The following is a 14,287-nucleotide window of genomic DNA, read 5'->3' as shown; positions in this document are numbered from 1 at the left end:
ACAATAAACTTTTCCGGCAACGAAATTCGGTTCTTAAAGAGAAATCCTGACTCACCTCTCCGCGGTCTTCTGAGCAATCAAAAGGCGCCCGCTTGGACGACAATCCGTTCTGAGGCTACATTCATTATTATCGGCCACATAAGGTTACCGCCTTGCTCAGGATGGGCGGTGTCACGTATTGGTGCGTGAAACTGGTGTCAATCTCATGCGAGATTCCTCATTATTTGCCATACATAATATGTTTAGTGCTCGACTGATATGAGACATTAGAACATTTCCTCGTTCGTCGGAGCGCATCGTGAGAGTCATCATCTCAGACTCTCAGGTACACAAGTTCCTGTTGGCACAGGTAGCTACAGGTAGTGAGATTCCATCAGTTCCTTGCGTGCAGCATGTTCAAAAATAGCCGCCACACATATATGTGGTAGGTCGAGTACTGAATGAGGAGCATCCCCACCTATAAACTCCTACAAACCCTTCAGCGTTGCGCCGAAAAGTGTTTATAAATACGAGCCCTATCAGCTTAGCTTGTGTGCTCACTCCCCCGTTTGGTAGCAGCAGCCACGCCCGAGTCTTAAACTGCTTCACACACCATTCTCTGCCCACCACCAGCACTCCGAAGGGCATTGCAACCGTTTGGTCGGTTTGTTGCACTCTTGTTTCTCGTCCGATTAGCTAGCACTTGAAGGAAAGTATGTGATTGGCGGTTCTGATAGAACCTCGAATTGTACTTGTGACGGATGACTCTCGACTCCAGCTCGCTTTCAGGTGCACAATTGCATGATTTTGTCCAGTGTCTGGCTGATCGGAGACTGTCGTTGGTACGTCCTACATTTCTACTGCGGAAATAGTGTATTTCTTCGGTGCACGCGTTGCGGTGTGCAAAGTTCTCCGGCGCGGTGCTCCTTTTGAGCGCTCGTCGAAAGTTTGCAACATTATGTTGACTAGCATTTTCATCATTCGTTCTAGAGCATCTCCGGTGAGCAAATGACCTATGCAGGGTACCGCTCGAACAGCAGTTGATCCTAATGCTCTCACCGGCCGCCGAGCAGTGGCTAGCAGTGCACTCCTTGTGAGTTTCTCCCTTTACATATATACTCGCAAGCTTGTATAAGTAAACCCATCTGCTTATTATGTGGTCATCATATACTTAGTTTTACGACTATACCCTTACGTTGTCAGAAGAGGTACATAGCTCTTCCACATAGGCTACCCCATCGCCGGAAATATAGCTAATACAAGTGGCTTGGGCTGTCGATTATATACTGTAGGTTCGCTTTTTGTGGGTGCCAAAACGACTCAGTGTCGGACGCGTACTGTTCTTCTTGGCTCGATATCCTGCGTTTGCCGGTGCAGTTATTAATTTGTTGCCGGTAAGCCTTTTTCTATTCTGCATTTTTCGGAGCTGATCGAGCTGACTCGATATCCTCTCAGGCGACGGTCACACTAAGCAATGTTCTGACTTGCATACGGCTCATTACGATCAGTTTCGCTGATTGCAAGTTGCTGTTTTGATGCTCTGACAGCATTTCGTGATGCTGATTAGGAGGTGTCCTACATATCACAGTCATTTTCGTAGCGAGAACATGGGCAGTCTGGCAACATGATCGGAGAATATTGATTTTCTACATCTGTCTTACGATTGCGAGTCCTTCATTTTCGCTGCTTCGTGTTTTTCGCTGTGGGTTGGGTCAGCTGAAGCTCGAGTTGTTCTGCTTATAGGCATGCCTTGTTCCAGCCATCTATATCTCACAGAAGGATATTGTCACAACTGTTTGTGAGTTCTCCTTCTTATCTATTAACCTCAAGTGCATTTACTGGTGTTGACGGATTCATGGGCGTTTGTGGCATAGGGGGGCAGTCTGTGACATCCAACCTCCCGGTGATCTCAGTCTCTTGTGAAGTCATGGTCAGTTCGGTCAAAGACGTCTGGGTCGTGCCGTATGCGATTGATATTGTCTACGAATTCAGTGCGCTTCTTATTTCTCACTATCGTATCTCTCCCTTTACGCCGAATGTCCTGCCCAGTCTCGCTAGAGCAAGAGCTGACACCGTTTCCTTGTGATCATTAAGTCACCCTCAGCTTATTGATGTACAAGATCCTAGCGTATTTCCGAGATGTGCCTCTTGAGAACAGACCCCAGCTGTTCCATGTGCTGCGGAGAGATGGCGAGTCTCGTTTATTTCTCACCCACCACACACACTTTCTGTACTTCGTCGATGAGGATGAGGAGCTGACTGGATATGTCTTGCCAGGTATAATGTATTTTATCTTCATGTTCAGTATGTTCTAGGCATAGTCAGTTTCGATGATGGAGGTATAACTGAATCATCTGCAGTGTTTGGAGTGCTTAACATCGCTCTGGTGCTCCAAGTCACGGTGCGTTCCGCCTGTCCTTATGATAATTATTCGATGTACGTATACTTACTGATGTATCATTATCTTTCAGGACCCCTTACTTCGCGTCGCTGGCCCACAGTATGTCTGATGCACGAGATCATTTTTGCTCCAATCTCCTTTCTCCACTTTATTCGGATTGACCGACTACCCGACTTTATCTAGATTACAGACGGTTACCCATAGTATCCTATCAACCCGAACGGTCTTTCATCTTTACTCCTTTTCCTCACAAGACGTCCCCGGCGCTGGAGGCACACATTCACCGACAAGCCGCAAATTCAGCACCATGAAGTTTTGGAACCGGAATGCCAATGCTGGCACGCCTAGTACAGGTGCGAGCGATGAGGCGGCTGCGGAAAGTACGAGTGTTGTTGGGGAGATATTGGGTTCGGACCTAGGAACACCTTTCATGAATGTTCGATCCTCAGGGGATGGTCGGGCGGAGGATGTCGAGATGGGCCAAACAGGAAATGTGACTGGTGGGACAAGAACGGGTAATGATCGATGACACGAAAACCTTGTAAAAGGGATGTCTATTGGGCCTATAAGTTTGACTCGATACTAGTTTGCTGCCCCTCGACGACAGACTCTAGGGAGATAGGGATGGGCTACGAGGGCTTTTGTTATGAGTGTATACCTATTTATGGAGTTATGAAGATTTCAGTCCACAACAGTGATTATTTGAATTGAGAAAAACGTTCTCAAATACTTAAGCCTCGTCGCTTTCTCGAATGATCGCTTGTAAAACTCTGCGTGGTGAGTAGAAACAGTGCCACAGTGGCACCAAGTCGAAGTGGCGTGACCAATATTCTCACGGCACTCGGGGAACGAAATTTGGAGACGGAGGTATAACTTTTGAAGTCGGACGACGACGAGGACGACGAGCAGCACCCTCTCGACAACGCTAACAACACTGACGGCGACGAGAGTCTCTCCTTTACCATGATCCCTCTATCACGCCGAGCAGAGAAGGCTTTACTGTCTTGCTCTCGCCAGGCCCTGCCGCGTCCTGCACGCGTTCTCTACTACACAACACCGTCAAAACCTGTCTTCTCGACGCCCTCAAAACCGGTCAATGCTCCTCCAGATCTCTCGGCGGGGGCACCCTCATCTTCTGATCTTTACCCTGCCTTCATGCCGTCGTCCACGCCGTCTGCGCCAGCGGCCAACGGTGCACCAGACAGAAGCGACATGTCGGCATTCCTGAGGAGACAGCCCACTTTCACTGTTCTTCACCCACCTCTCCCGGACGACGTTGAGAAGGACATGGATCACGAGGAACACTTCATGGACTCTAACACCGCCGACTTGCTCGCCGTCATTGACGCTTGTCTCCACAACCTGCACGACGTTCGTCGCGCGCGCGACATCTTCGAGCGTATGCGCCAACAGAAGCCTGGCGATCCAGCGCTCAGTGTGCGGCTATTCAACCACTTCCTGCTCGCATATATGGACATGGGATACACGAAAGATGTACAAAAGAAGGAGATTTGGGTAGACGATTTCTGGTCGCTCTTTACGGTGTTGGAGAAACGGACTGAGAAGGTCGCGCCGTCAGCGTCGAGTTACGCGTTGGCTCTCTTAGCTTGGCACAGGTGAGTTCATCTTCGTTTCAGGCAGATGGGCCTGCCAAAATGTCTCGTCACTCGTAATTTGACTCACACGACCCGTTTTAACCTTCGACTCCAGATTTTCATCCAAGGAAGACTCTCCCTTCTTTGTCGAGTTCGCCACGAATCACACACCGGCTACCCTCCTCCGTCAAATCGTCGACCGCGAAATCCCTATCTCCATGGTCATCGCTGACAAGGCTTTTACCTCAAGCGAAGAGGCCGAAACTATCATTCACGCCCTCTCCAGAGCTGCCGTAGAGCTCAATCTTTCAAAAGTCGTGACGGAGCTCGGCATGGCGGAGCAGTGGGGCAGCTCGAAATATGATCCACTGGCAGACGTTCCCGAAGTGAAGCCTGTGTTGGTGACGAAAGTGTGTCCTCGTCTCAATCCTAACACCCGGACATCATACTCAATCCCTTCATCGAATTACAGAAAAAGGCTTTGGAAGGTATGCTCGACGGCAAATCAAAGTCGCTAGATGTGGACGAGGAGCAGAACGCCTCCGATACCGAAGTCCCCTTCAACCTCGATATCCTCCGAAAGCATCTTACCAACGTCCAACTCGCCCGTCGTGTCCTCCCCGACGACGTCACCGCACGCCAAAAGCTCCTCGAAGAATCCGTCTACGACGTCGCCGTAGAGCGTCTGAGACGACAGGCCGAGCTCTTTGAGCAGTTGAACTTGACAGACGGGCAGCTCAACCAGTCGGACCTGCAGCACTGGATGTGGAACTGGCACAAAAGGCTGAGGGAGAGGTTGACTCGGGATATCACGGCGGTCTTGGCGGAGGAGGATCGGGTGCCTACTGGTGGTATGTTCTCTTTCATGCACCCTCAACGTAAGGTTTCCACTAACGTTCCTGATTTCAGCGAGGCCAAAAGGATATGCGGACGCCTTTAGCCGTCTAGGTCCTTTCCTGAGCCTCCTCAAGCCCGAGAAACTCTCTCTTATAGTTATTCTTGAGGTCATGCGTCTTCAATCTTCCGGTGGAATCTCCGGCGGCATGAAGACGACTCGCGCTCTCCTATCCGTCGGTATGGCCGTTGAGCACGAGTACAAGGCCGAGATGTGCAAGAAGAACAAAATTCAAATGCCCACTGTCGGCACCCGCGAAACGTCTGGCTTCTTCTCCAAGTTCTCCTACAACGACCTGCACGCGCGTCGCGTCACTGCACGCCGGTACATGGAAGACGGAGAGGAATGGACGTCTCAGTGGACGCAGCCCGTTCGTATCAAGGTCGGTAGCTTCCTCGTCGATCGTTTGATGGAGTGCGCCATGGTCGAACGGACGGCTCCGGATCCAAAGAATCCGGGAAATATCTTGCGGGAGGAGCAGCCGGCCTTCTTCCATTCGTATGAATATATCAGAGGAAATAAGTTGGGCGTGTTGAAGTTGAACCAGGTGGTACAGGAGAAGTTGGGGAGGGATGGCGTGAGGGAGACGTTGCATCCGCGTCACTTGCCAATGTTGGTGAAGCCGAAGCCATGGTTAAACTACAACGACGGTGGTTATATCTATAACAAATGTTCGTATCCATTGCTTTCCAACCACACCGCAGAATCCGTACTGATGACAGTGCTTTCTTTCGTTCAGCCCTCGTCATGCGGTTCAAGGAGTCTAAGGAACAGGAGACGTATCTCAAGCACGCCTCAGGGGTGGGCAACGTCGAACTTGTCTACGCAGGTCTCGACGTACTCGGATCTACGCCTTGGAAAATCAACCGAGGTGTCTTCGATGTCGTTCTCGAAGTTTGGAACTCTGGCAAGGGGCTGTGCAAGGTCCCTTCAGCGGCCTTTGAAGAGCCAGAACCGGAGAGGCCAGCGAACATGGAGGTCGACCAGAACGGGAGAACGATCTATCTTACGCGTCTCCGTGCTTGGACGCAAGCCAAGGCGAATCACCACTCGGATCGATGCAGTGTCAACTATAAGATTGAGATTGCTCGTGCTGTAAGTGACACCGACAGTCCATTCACTTTTTTCATGGCCATTGTTGATATTGGTTGTATCGTAGTTCATCGGCGATACCTTCTACCTCCCACACAACCTGGACTTCCGTGGCCGAGCATACCCCCTTCCACCGCATCTGAACCACATCGGTAACGATCTCTCCCGTGGCCTTCTTCTCTTCGGCGAGTCCAAGCCTCTCGGAGCTCGCGGCTTGCGCTGGCTCAAGATCCACTTGGCGAACTTGTACGGATACGACAAAGCCACCTTCGACGAGCGTGTCGAATTCGTCCATGAACGACTTGACGAGATCTACGACAGCGCAGATAACCCGCTTACCGGCCGTCGTTGGTGGATACAGGCCGACGATCCTTGGCAGTGTCTCGCGACTTGCAAGGAGTTGAAGGCCGCGCTCACTTCGCCGGAACCTGAGGCGTATGAGTGTTCGCTCCCGGTACATCAGGATGGTACTTGTAACGGGTTGCAGCATTATGCTGCACTTGGTGGTGATGCTGCCGGTGCTCGTCAGGTCAACCTCGATGTTGCGGATCGACCTTCGGATGTGTACACGTATGTGGCGAATATGGTGGAGGATTTGTTGAAGGCGGATGTTGTTGCTGGGAACAGGTTTGCGCAGATGTTGTCAGGCAGAGTAGCTAGGAAGGTGGTCAAACAGACGGTAGGTTCCTCTCCCGTTCGCTACTTCTTACATGGATGATGCTGAACATACTGGGGGTGTCGCTTCAATACAGGTCATGACAACTGTGTATGGTGTGACGTTCATCGGGGCAAGAGAACAGATCGAGAAGCAGTTGAAAGATAGCCCGTACGTACCCAAAGAGGACGCATACATGGCTGCTGCCTACCTCGCCAAGAAGGTACGCCTTTTCTCATACGTATGCCCGCTCATATGATCAACCTTACGATGATATCCTCTCCCTCAGGTGATGCTCGCCATCGGTGATCTCTTCTCCGGCGCTCAGTCCATCATGAACTGGCTTACCCTCTCCGCCCGCCTCATCGCCAAATCCGTCCCGGAAGACCGACTGAACGCCGCCATGCAACCCTACGAGCCCAAATTCAAATCGAAGAAGAATGCCGCGGTGGCCACCAGGCTGCAGAAGGAGCAGATGACTTCCGTTGTTTGGACGACACCGCTGGGATTGCCTATCGTACAGCCTTACAGGAAGATCAAGCGAAAGCAGATCATGACGAGCTTGCAGACGGTGTTCATCTCGGATCCGAATGTTCCTGCTAGTGGTAGGTAGCCGTTTCGTGCCCCGGTCTTGAACATGAACTGATGCCAGTTCTACGTTGGTTTCAGTTGATTCGAACAAGCAGGCCACTGCGTTCCCTCCGAATTTCATCCATAGTCTGGACGCCACCCACATGCTGTTGACCGCTCTTGAATGCCGGGTACGTATTTCTTCCTCTTCCCACTGCGGGCATGTCAGCTGACATCCAGTTCAACGTTCATAGACCCAAGGACTCGCTTTCGCCTCCGTCCACGACTCTTACTGGACTCACCCCTGCGACATCGACCAAATGTCAGGCATCATCCGGGACACCTTCATCGCCCTGCACTCTTCCGACGTCCTCGCCCGTCTCGACACCGAATTCCGCGAACGCTACAAAGGCTACAAAGTCCCTGTGATTTCCCTTCGTACCATGCAGATGATGAAGTCGCTCGGTATCAGCGATAACACGTCTGATGCGCTCGCTGCTATCGAGGGCGCTGACGAGGATGAGTTGGCTGGGAAGGCGGCGGCGACGTTCAAGGTGGGCGTGCAGCCAACCGCTGCTGCTGCGTTGACGTCGAAGGGGACGTCGAAGAGACGCAGGAAGGCGGCGGCGGCTGAGGAGGAGGATGAGGAGGCAGAAGAGGCCGAAGAGGCATTGATGGATGCGGATGAAGATGTGGACGAATCTGAGGACCCGTCTGTCGAGCTCGGAGGGTCGGAGAATGGGGAGCACGCCTTCGCCGCTGGATCGGACCCTGCGTCGTCGACGGCGATGTCCAAAGCCGACCTGAAGAAGCTGATCGCGCCGGGAAGCGGTGGGAAGCGGAAAGGACGAAATACGTTGTCTGAGAATCAGGCTTTGGCGGCGGCTGGGGAGAAGAAGAGAAAGGAGATGGGCATTGCTTCGTTCGAGGGGAAGTTTGTGGACCTGACGGCGTTGTTGCCGCCGTTGCCGAAGAAGGGAGAGTTTGATGTGAGCAAGATCAAGAGTTCGCTTTATTTCTTCTCGTAAGCGGAGAACTCTCCGCTCTTCGTCGGCTTCCCTTTGCTGGGTCTTGCATTGCGTGGCTTTGCTACCAATTCTTCATTTCATATACTCGCTCCTGCTGTTTCTTTTGTCGTTGACCCATCCATCTGTTCATCGTGCTTTCTCGCTACCCTACGTTACGCATGCATAGCCCCCCTCGTCCATAGCTCGTCTCTCGTCAGTCACTTACTCTGCCGCCCATCGAACCACACCAACCTCGACCATGGTCTCTTTTATTGTATCTACCTACCGTACATGCATCTTTTCCACTTACTCGATCGTCGCACCGGCTCCTACGCAACGCAAGCCCCCTCTCACGCACACATCGCACAACACGCTTAGTACTAATCCCCCTTCTGCTCGACTTATTGTATTTTTCGCCCTATTCGTTTCTTTCTTTTTGCGCTGTCCTCCGTGGGCCTGCACCCACCTCGTCCATCTTCAGGCTGCTCTGCGGTAAGTGCGGTTGCTTTGCTTTGATTGTCTGTCGACATAGTAGATATAGTTACGCTTTCATGCATACGGTGCTTGGCTTGGAATAGACAGCATTTGCATGGTTGGGTTTACTCCTCCACTCTTACTCAATGCCAAACAAGTGCATGGCCGAACTTATGCAATACAGTATGAACTTGCGTGCACGCGTGCATACTCGGACAGATGTTTTCCACACGAACAAACTAGCATGAGATCAAAGAAAATCCTCCGTCTATTTTGTTCCACCGACAACACCAAACATTACAACATCACGCCTCACCCGCCCCCACTCTACTAGTGGTGGTGCTCCTCGACCTCATCGGCCTCCAAGAACGTCAAGAAAGCCTCAGCACCACTGGGGACGGCAGAGGCACCTGTGGGGGCGACGTCGGCGGAAGCTTTGGTAGGCTCGGATGCGTCGAAGGCGGAGAGTTCGGAGGCGAGGTCGGAGGGGAGGGTGGGGACTTGGGGAGCCGCGGGGGCGGAGTAGGACTTTACAGTGCCGACGTGGGCATCTTTGGCCTGTGTGGATACATACGCATGAGATATGAACATATAAACGATTAGGATGTGGTGAAAGGGGTGTGTTGTGAACGAGAATATGTTCGTGCATTCGTCGGGTCGTCGGTTCGGAGAAGGGTACGTACGGCAGGGGGAGCTTTGTAGCCCTTGAGCTCTTTAATGTAAAGGTCCTGGACGAGGTCTATAAAGATCCGAACGAAAAGTCAGAGGACCGTCCTTGATAATCATACTGCGAACCCGGTTTCTGTCGAACAGTCGAGACTGACCTCTACGGGTGACAGCAGAGCTCGCGAAGGAGCGTGCGCGCGACGCGGTGCGGGTCTAAACACAGACAATTCAAATTTCTGTCAATATCGAGCTACCGTCAGATATGATGCTGCAAGAACGGCACGCACGGCGCTGGCGACCTGCCTGAGGATCGTGGACGACATGGAGGAATGAGTGCAAAACGCGTGACGACGAAGTGACGAGTGACGCCGCCGACCGCTCCCGATGGGCCGTCACATGGTCACGGTCGGGAACGCCCAGCCGCGCCTCGCCGAATGTTGGCGTAGCTGCCGTCACTCCTCTGCGGTATATCAGCCCCTCTGCAACGCGTCTGTCTTCCCCACAACATCCACCACGTTCAACATGCTTTCCAGCGTTGCTCCCCGTCGTATTTCTGCTATCACTTTCGGTGCTAAGCGCTTCACCAGTAGCTTCAAGGAGGGGTCTACTGCGTCGAGCAAGGAGTTCGGGTGCGTACAATGTTTGGTGCTTTTACTTCCGGGTTGCGATGATTGACCTTCTGTGTTTTCGTATTTGACTTGGACTTATAGTAAGAAGGAGAAGGCTCATGAAGGTATGTTCTCTTGTCTCATGAGGTCCGAAAGATTTGCCAACTCGGAGGATCATCAGACCAGTACATCCACCAGCACGAAGCTGAGAAGCTCAAGAAGTTGAGGGCAGAGGTACGCTTTGATGCCGTGACCTGCATCATCGTCCAAGTATAACTTACCAATCTTGTGAACTGTAGTTCGAAGCCAAGAAGGCTGAGCTCGTATGTCATGGTCTCATGTTTGTCGAGCTGTATATCCTCATTCCTCTTCTCACTTGTAGGAGGCGCAAGAGAAGAAGGTCTCTGAAAAGAAGTAAACTGTACGGCTTTGTCCTCGTCATCTCTTCTTCTTTCGTGCTGAAAGGTCTGGTGAGTACTTTACTTTCCCACCTGAGCATCGTCATAACATCTCGATTGACTAGAATCTTCGCATCGCTCGCCCTCCAGCAGCAGATTCTATCATGTATTGTCCCTTGCAATAAACTTTCGCATATCTGCAAACACTCATCCTCTGGTGTATCACCGGCCCTTGAGCGGTTTCGACGTCTCATCCATATCAATGACAAGACGAGGCAATACGACAGTCGACATCCGCCGCCGCTCACATTAAGTCAACCACGGGATGGCCAAAGCTCCTCCTCGACACTCTTGCCTGAGCCCATGCGAGAGTAAGTGTTACCCATCAACTGCCATTGAGGTCAGAATTGAGGCCAGAACGACGCTTGTCCGTCTGCTCATTTCTTAGGGGCTGTTAACATTGGGCTGGCGTCGCCGTCCATTAACACCATTCCAGCGGCTCTCATTTCTTACACGATATATACCGCGGAGTAGTTGTGGGCCTTGTTGGCCCTTGAGCGGGCTTGTTTGCGCAAAGAAAGAACACGCTGGCACTAATATCTGATAATTATCTCGTCGGCGATATGCGCTCTTTCATCATACGTGATGAGTCTGAATGCCCGAGTCTGGAATCATTGAACCTACCAATGCGCCGCCATGGTCATCACCCATTAGCGAACGCCTGAACAAGACCACAATGTGTCACTTGTTTCAGCCGGATTTGGAACTGTGCGTGTCAAGTTGTCCGAAATCCGGGACCTCTGAATCATGATCAGCACCTCGAGCCGTGGTCCGACCACGGGTCCTTGGCGCTGCGTATAAGTTCGAAAGTTGAAACAGCAATGAGCGCCCAGGTGCTGGATGAGAAGTCTGCAGTACAGCGAGTAATATCGCGCGAAGGCTGTTACGACAACATCGGGCAAGCCACAAATAACATCTATACAACCGCTGTCTTCGCCTCGGCGCAGAGCCTACACACTAGTCCAGCAAGTCTACATACTACGACCTCCGATAATCATAATCATAATCATCCTCACCCTCACCCTCCATCTCCTCATCCTCATCCTTCCAATCCAACCTCCCACTCTCCGCCGCCCCCCTCCCCTTATCCCTCCTCCTCCTCCTCAACCTATCCACCTCCCTCAACGCCGCTCCGAACTCCCTATCCCCCGGCATCCTCTTACTCCCCAACCACCCCTCCAACCACACCAACAGCACCCCATACGGCGATGCTGCCCTTCTGCCCCCTACACCAATCCCACCAACTCCCACACCTCCCACTCCCAAAATCGACGCCGAGCCGCTACCGGTCAACCCCCCATTCGACGCACTAAACGCCTCAATCAGCGGCGCCCTCAAACTGATCTCGGACCAATAAACCAGTGCGAGCGCGATCGTCCGTTTCGTGGGTGTCACGTCGAGCTCACGCATCCACGCGAGTGCGAGTGGGATTTCGGAGGCGAGCTCGAAGGAGCCGAGGAGGAGAATGTAGGCGTTGAAGGCGCGGGCAGAGGGGAGGATTGAGGGGTGCGAGGTGCGGAGGAGGGGCGTTAGGTTTGTTCCCGGACTTTTTTGGGAACTGGGGAACAGGGAGGGGGGAGGGATATAGATGCCGTTGGGATTGTTTGGGGCCGTGTTGGGGATGGGCTGGCGAGAGGGGAGGAAGGTGCGTTTGAGGTCGAGGAGGGGGCTGTTGCCGATATCGTTCCTTGATCGTCGGATGCTCTGGGCGGGTGACTGGACGGAGTAGAGTTCCGGGTGGTTGGTGAAGAGGATACGACGGAAGATGGAGCGGGCGAGACGGTAGGCTTGTTGGGAGGACCAGGTGTCGGTGGGTACGACCGAAGGGTGGAGAAGTGATAGGAGGCCCTCGTACGCGTCTTGACGGGCGGAGATGAGAGACCTCGCAGTAGTTTGTTCAGGCGGATGGGGTGGATTGTTGGCGGCATCAAAATCGTCGGTAGAGCTAGAGGTGTTGGAAGAGCGAAATGGATTCCAAGCCCGCATGTCCATCCGCATCTCGCGTATAGCCCCAGAGATAGTCTCGAACGACGCCGACGCTTCGCGAGCTGCGATAATGAGCGCCGTAAGGGTCTCACCGTCCGGTTTCGTCCCATACAGAAGCTCCATATTCTCCCAAAGGTACCATACGATGTCTGGCCGGCCACAATACGTGACGAGACCCGCCATAAGTTTTGTCATAACAGAAGCGGGCAAGGTCCGTTCAGGCGTGAATATGCTCCTCTGCGACTCAAGACGCTTCGGTGTCGGCATCGCGCCAGCGCAAGCGGCCTGATAAGCTTCTTCGACAAGCTGAAGAGCTTCCTCGACAAGACCATTTCGAGTGAGGACCCGAATACCGATAATTAGGGAGGGTCGATCGAGCCAAAGGTCACTCTGTCGGTATTCTTTCCAGAGAGTATAAGCTTGTCCTGGCGACCGGCGATGGAGAAGCCCATTGATGACTATGGTGTAGAATAGGGGTTTACGCCACCGAAAACCTTGTGGAAATTGTTCAGGGTAGCGGAAGTGAGAGATCAAGGCTGCGCTGTTGATATACCTGTCGCGAGATATAGCGTAGAGACGAGCGGCCCATTGAGCGGGGTCGAATCGCTTGCGGGAGTGTGCGTGGGGACCAATGCCGTGGTTTAGGTTCTGGCGCTCGGCAGGATGCCGGATGGTGTTCGTGTCCCGGACGAGCTTTTCGAGATATACGAAGGCGGCAGGAAAGTCGTGAACATGTGATGGTGGGGAACGTTTGGCAGAAGAAGCAGCAGGTTTGTCGAGCCGGTTAAGCATGATACGGACAGCTTCGACGTAAGTGTTGACGTGGTGGATTTTTCCTTGCCGGGCGTAAATGCGTGCATAGGCCTCGAGTTGCTTCACGTCCGGGACCTTTCCCTCCCGAAGCGTCCGTGCTTGGAGCGCATTCGTAAGATGCATCGTTATGTACCTATTCGACAGCAAGATGCGATATGTCTCGTGCGACAGAGCCATTTCGCGGTTCTCTAGGGCCTCGAGGATCCTCACGCACAGACGGCTGATATGGAGTCCACTTTCGGGCGTTGTGCAGTAGCTCGAGAGGACTTGAAGGAGAAGGTTTATGTGGAAAGATTCGTGGAAGATGGGGAGAGCGAGGAATATGGCGACGAGATCTTTGACGGGGTTGAACAGGCCATGGGAGAGGAGGACGTGGGCGGAGACGAGCAAGATGGGGGCATGGCGCTCAGGTGAGGCATGCGGAAGGTGTTGGAGGATGAGATCCCATGCTCTCGCAGCGTGGGTGGCCGTACGGACTTTGCGGTATATGAGGCGTAGAATGAGCCAGGTAGGCACCGTCGCTTGTGGTGAAGCACCATCGTCCTGAATGGCAACAGCTTGACTGTTTGCTTGCTCGGTTGGGGTCGGCAGGGATCTATCGTGCTCAATCAAAAGCAGATTGGATTCTGAGACGGGTCGGAGAAGCTGGAGTGCAAAGTCGAACTGGACATCGCGAGGCATAACTGGAGTCCATCGACGAGCTTCCTCGATAGATACGCCTGTCTTTCTCAAAAGACGAGGGGCAGGCTCTACACTTTGGTGCAGTCGTACAAGAAGCCATATTTCGTCCTTGGATTGCTGGTAGAGAGTTCGGATAAGAGTGCTAAGGCGTTGGTGTGTGACGCGAGTGTTTCCTGAGTATGTTTTTGTAAATTGCTCGACGGGGACGATGCGTCGTAGCCTGTGCTTCATACGAAGCTGTCATCTAGTTTCAGTTGCAGAATCTGTCAGACTTTGGAAGATGTAGACGAAAAGAAACATACCTGGCACCCAACCCGTTCTCTGCTCAGAAAGTTGTCGCAAAGTGAGAACGCGGAGTGGACGTGCCGGGCAGCCGCTCGCGCCACGCGAGGGGACAAAGTAGCACA

General features: G+C 52.7%; 5 protein-coding genes across 5 annotated transcripts; 2 read left to right on the top strand and 3 right to left on the bottom strand.

Annotated features, from left to right (window-relative positions):
* Nucleotides 1-629: 629 nt before the first annotated feature.
* Nucleotides 630-2,122, bottom strand: STEHIDRAFT_123208 (uncharacterized protein). Its single transcript, XM_007306461.1, has 9 exons — nucleotides 2,074-2,122; nucleotides 1,854-1,970; nucleotides 1,723-1,777; nucleotides 1,435-1,644; nucleotides 1,272-1,373; nucleotides 1,155-1,187; nucleotides 1,053-1,072; nucleotides 970-979; nucleotides 630-821 (listed from the first exon to the last, which is right to left on the bottom strand). The coding sequence occupies exons 4-6, from the start codon at nucleotides 1,569-1,571 to the stop codon at nucleotides 1,163-1,165; spliced, it is 264 nt and encodes an 87-aa protein (XP_007306523.1). The 5' UTR covers nucleotides 1,572-1,644; nucleotides 1,723-1,777; nucleotides 1,854-1,970; nucleotides 2,074-2,122; the 3' UTR covers nucleotides 630-821; nucleotides 970-979; nucleotides 1,053-1,072; nucleotides 1,155-1,162.
* Nucleotides 2,123-3,503: 1,381 nt separating this feature from the next.
* STEHIDRAFT_82326 (DNA/RNA polymerase) lies at nucleotides 3,504-8,828 on the top strand. The gene is made up of 10 exons (XM_007306281.1): nucleotides 3,504-3,996; nucleotides 4,091-4,385; nucleotides 4,448-4,826; nucleotides 4,885-5,541; nucleotides 5,610-5,965; nucleotides 6,030-6,641; nucleotides 6,715-6,840; nucleotides 6,907-7,222; nucleotides 7,287-7,378; nucleotides 7,442-8,828. The coding sequence occupies exons 1-10, from the start codon at nucleotides 3,536-3,538 to the stop codon at nucleotides 8,213-8,215; spliced, it is 4,068 nt and encodes a 1,355-aa protein (XP_007306343.1). The 5' UTR covers nucleotides 3,504-3,535; the 3' UTR covers nucleotides 8,216-8,828.
* A 53-nt stretch (nucleotides 8,829-8,881) lies between these two features.
* Nucleotides 8,882-9,657, bottom strand: STEHIDRAFT_140684 (uncharacterized protein; the record flags this gene model as incomplete). The annotated part of the gene is made up of 4 exons (XM_007306460.1): nucleotides 8,882-9,226; nucleotides 9,352-9,407; nucleotides 9,493-9,547; nucleotides 9,622-9,657. The coding sequence occupies 4 exons, from the start codon at nucleotides 9,655-9,657 to the stop codon at nucleotides 8,999-9,001; spliced, it is 375 nt and encodes a 124-aa protein (XP_007306522.1). The 3' UTR covers nucleotides 8,882-8,998.
* A 192-nt stretch (nucleotides 9,658-9,849) lies between these two features.
* On the top strand, nucleotides 9,850-10,960 carry STEHIDRAFT_123206 (uncharacterized protein). The gene is made up of 7 exons (XM_007306459.1): nucleotides 9,850-9,963; nucleotides 10,045-10,067; nucleotides 10,124-10,176; nucleotides 10,242-10,265; nucleotides 10,325-10,412; nucleotides 10,491-10,711; nucleotides 10,789-10,960. Exons 1-5 carry the CDS (start codon nucleotides 9,857-9,859, stop codon nucleotides 10,358-10,360), a joined length of 243 nt encoding a protein of 80 aa, XP_007306521.1. The 5' UTR covers nucleotides 9,850-9,856; the 3' UTR covers nucleotides 10,361-10,412; nucleotides 10,491-10,711; nucleotides 10,789-10,960.
* Nucleotides 10,961-11,341: 381 nt separating this feature from the next.
* On the bottom strand, nucleotides 11,342-14,191 carry STEHIDRAFT_82319 (uncharacterized protein). The gene is made up of 2 exons (XM_007306280.1): nucleotides 14,183-14,191; nucleotides 11,342-14,124 (listed from the first exon to the last, which is right to left on the bottom strand). Exon 2 carries the CDS (start codon nucleotides 14,109-14,111, stop codon nucleotides 11,379-11,381), a length of 2,733 nt encoding a protein of 910 aa, XP_007306342.1. The 5' UTR covers nucleotides 14,112-14,124; nucleotides 14,183-14,191; the 3' UTR covers nucleotides 11,342-11,378.
* Nucleotides 14,192-14,287: the final 96 nt, after the last annotated feature.

This window comes from Stereum hirsutum (genome assembly GCF_000264905.1).
Source record: "Stereum hirsutum FP-91666 SS1 unplaced genomic scaffold STEHIscaffold_11, whole genome shotgun sequence".
In the NCBI taxonomy this organism is placed as follows: domain Eukaryota; kingdom Fungi; phylum Basidiomycota; class Agaricomycetes; order Russulales; family Stereaceae; genus Stereum; species Stereum hirsutum.
The sequence above is the reverse complement of the archived record's forward strand: the minus strand, read 5'-3'. Positions and strand labels throughout refer to the sequence as shown.